Source organism: Erigeron canadensis, chromosome 6, assembly GCF_010389155.1.
Source record: "Erigeron canadensis isolate Cc75 chromosome 6, C_canadensis_v1, whole genome shotgun sequence".
Taxonomy (NCBI): Eukaryota; Viridiplantae; Streptophyta; class Magnoliopsida; order Asterales; family Asteraceae; genus Erigeron; species Erigeron canadensis.
In genome coordinates, this window is record NC_057766.1 from 30,113,636 (window position 1) to 30,117,190 (window position 3,555).

A 3,555-nucleotide genomic window follows, 5' to 3' on the forward strand; every position below is an offset into this window, starting at 1 on the left:
TAGGTTACAACTTTACAACACTTCTATTGGATATTTTATAACATAACGGGCCCATCAAAATGCAACTTCCAGCAAGCCCGATGTCCCATAGAAAGCTCCCTGTCCCTCCCATATTACTGAAACCAATACCGGCCCAAAATCAACTCGGATATGGTCTGATTCCGGCCTAACTTTTTGCATAATTTTAGTCTTCAGGTTTTTAAAAGTTTTCGAGTCCAATCGTTTTTCGAATAAAAAATAAAAGGTACAATGGTTATATGAAAAATAAAAAATTATAAAAAGTATTTTTAAACTAGATAAAAAAAAAATGTGTCGATTAAGGATTTTGTCACATGTCGCTCTATAATCCTGTTTTATTATATAGATAGAGGTAATAACGATTATAAACTTCTAAAACAGCCAAGTATTGAAATTGAGACGCTTGGAAAGCAAACAGTTACAATGATTCAAAGTTCATATACATGATTTGCTTCTAGACGTTACTAACCAGATTCAAACAACAAGATTAAACCACACACACAAAAAAAATAAACAAACCGGCAATAGGGTTTTTTTTTATTATTATTTTCTTTTTTGTAAATTCTCTTATTATTTTGACAGGCTCATTAGAACGTTACTCCCTCCCTTATGTTGCTTAGCTCTCTCTGTTCGTTCTACATGGTGCTACTCTCAGTGTACTATGTGATCGATCGGTAGATGATGTGAGATGGTTGCCTGCGCTTTTGTCTTTCCACAATTCCACGCGCTATGAGAACAATTATAACTTTGATGTAAAAAAGTTTCTGATGCATCACCATTAATTTCATTGTTCATCAAATTTCTAAGGCTCGTTCCAACAACTTTGTAGGTTCTTCATCAGTAGTTGAAGGTCGCTTAAGCGACGGTATTTGCACTAGGTCATCGGTTGTGCACAATTAGTTAATTATCGATAAGGAACGAACATACATGGGAGGCCCGGAGGAGGGGCAAGCAAGACATCCGGCAGGGGCACAATTTTGAGGGGGCACAAAAAAATTAAAATTTTTCTATATATATTATATATGTAAAGGTTTTAGGTAAAATAGAATAACCAATTTGCTATGAAGAATGCTAGACGAGCCTCTCGAATCCTTGGTTAACTACTTTGGTATGTATTTCTAATACTATCATTTTGTTAATATTATAATGTCTCAATTATATAAAAAATTTTTTTTTATATAATTGGATTTCTAAGAGTTGGGGCACTTTTTTTCTCTCGTTTCGGAATGAGCACTTGAATTCTTAGGGTCGCCACTGCGAACATATATGGACTTCTATCATTTAAACCTTCCATTCGAAAGAAAAGGAATAGCCGGATTTATCATTTTCATATTATTGTACTTAAGTATAAGAAAAAATTTAGGTATCGGCAGTTAACTCTAACCTACACTACAAAAATCACAAATAATTATGATGATGACATCTATAACTTACCCTACAAGCCCTGTATATGCATCACAACATTCTTAAAATTAAATGTCGTAGTTATGTCGATATTTTTGGTTTAGTAACTTTAGATATTTTAACCTTTACTTATGCTATCATTGGTGCGTCTGTTAAGTATACAGGGGTCGTGTAGCACTATCGGGAGTAGTGGAGCAAAGTGTGAGTCATGGCCTCATGGGTCATTTGTGTTTACCTATTTATTTTATTTTAATTATGATTAGAAATTAAGTTAACACAAAAATTAATAGTGTAAATTGTGTGTCTCTGGTTCAACAAACATTGTGTGTTATTATACTCATTGTCTATATTCTATACACATAATTATTGGAGATTGATCCAAACTTCTTTGTGGATATGCACGTGATCTCATTTGAATTTGAATTATTCTAGTTAGTTACTTTATCAAATAAGAGTCCAGACTTAGTCTGATATATATTTCATAGTTTATTGCTTTGATAGTTATCTTTATTCACCTATATAAGGATGGGGATGTCATCCGATTAGTCTGCAGTTTTTTCAATCAATTCTAGTACAATTCACGTGCAAAACCTTTGTTCTTTATTTACTCTTTCTGGTCCATTAGTGGTATCAGAGCCAGTCTCAACTCTCATCTCTCACCACATCACCCTCTACGCTTCTTGAAAAGCACGAACCCCTTTCATGGCAGAAGCAACTTTAGGACTGCAGACTCAGCCTACTCCCATCCTAATTTTTAAGGGTGAAGGCTATGAGTATTGGTGTATCCGCATGAAAACGATTCTCCGTTCTAGAGACCTATGGGAGACTGTTGAAACCGGGATTAGTGAAAGTGGCTCGGACCAGAATCAAGTGAAGGCTATGAAAAAGAAAGATGCGCTAGCTATGGCTATAATACAACAAGTTGTTCATGATCAGCTTTTTTCTCGGATTGCTGCAGCAACCACCGCTAAAGAAACCTGGGATATTCTCAGGCTTGAATACCAAGGCGATGGACAAGTGAAGGCTGTCAAGTTGCAGGGGTTGCGCCAAGACTTTGAAAAACTTATAATGAGAGAAGAAGAAAAAGTGGAAGTCTATTTCTCACGCGTGATGGCCATTGTAAGTCAGAAAAGATCATATGGAGAAGAAGTGACTGATCAGTCTATTGTTGAGAAAATACTTAGAAGCCTTTCACCTCGGTATGATTACATTACGTCTTCCATGGAGGTTACTCTTGATCTGACCAAACTGTCGCCAGTGAAGCTTATGGGATCCTTACAATCGTAAGAAGCAAGATTGGATGGTCGATTAAGTGAAAAAGTCGACAAAACTGAAAAAGGTGATGAACAGGCGTTTCAAGCATTTAGTGAGCCAAGGAGAGGTTCGTTCAGATCACTGGCAAGAGGAAGGGGTCGTGGTGCTGTGCGAGGTAGAGGGCGAGGATGTGGTCGAGGGCTGCAATGTCATGAATGTGGCAAGTTTGGTCACCTCAAACGTGACTGTTGGTACAATGAAGAAGCACATGCTAATGTTGCTGCAGACCCAATAACAAGTGAAGAAAAGAAGGATGATCAACATTTGCTGCTCACTACTAATCAGGAAGCACTAACAAATGATGCGTTTCTTCTCATGGCTCACCAAGAAGATTACTCAAACTCGTTGTGGTTTATCGACTAAGGGTGTTCTAACCACATGACGGGTGTAAAGGAGAGCTTTGTCGTCCTTGATGACTCATTTAAACTTAATGTTCGATTGGGGAATAGTAAGAAACTTTCTGTAGAAGGTAAGGGTACAGTTAAGATCAACACCCACAATGGCTCACACAAGCTGCTTGATGATGTCTATTATACTCCCAATCTGGAGTATAATTTACTAAGTGTTGGACAACTCATGAAGAAAGGTTATTCACTATTGTTTGATGATGGGAAATGTGAGATTAAAAGTAAAAGTACAGGTGCTACTCTTCTAACAGTTGTGGCTTCTAATAATAATATTATGGCCATTTCCATTTAAAAGGACTTAAAAAAAGTTGTATGAGCAAAATATGGTTGTGGGCCTCCCACCCATTAAGTCAATGGAAACATGTGAAAGTTGTGTTATTGGGAAGCAACATAAGTTACCTTTTTAGTCTGC

General features: G+C 36.8%; 1 protein-coding gene across 1 annotated transcript; it reads left to right on the forward strand.

The window, feature by feature from the left end:
* The first annotated feature begins 2,124 nt into the window (after positions 1 to 2,124).
* On the forward strand, positions 2,125 to 3,099 carry LOC122604674. Its single transcript, XM_043777546.1, has 2 exons — positions 2,125 to 2,649; positions 2,773 to 3,099. Exons 1-2 carry the CDS (start codon positions 2,125 to 2,127, stop codon positions 3,097 to 3,099), a joined length of 852 nt encoding a protein of 283 aa, XP_043633481.1.
* The last annotated feature ends 456 nt before the right edge of the window (positions 3,100 to 3,555 follow it).

Coding starts and splice junctions, on each gene's coding strand:
- LOC122604674 (XM_043777546.1), top strand. CDS start 2,125: ATGGCAGAAGCAACTTTAGGACTGCAGACTCAGCCTACTCCCATCCTA. Junction 2,650..2,772: donor ACATTACGTCTTCCATGGAG/GTTACTCTTGAT, acceptor GGTGATGAACAG/GCGTTTCAAGCATTTAGTGA.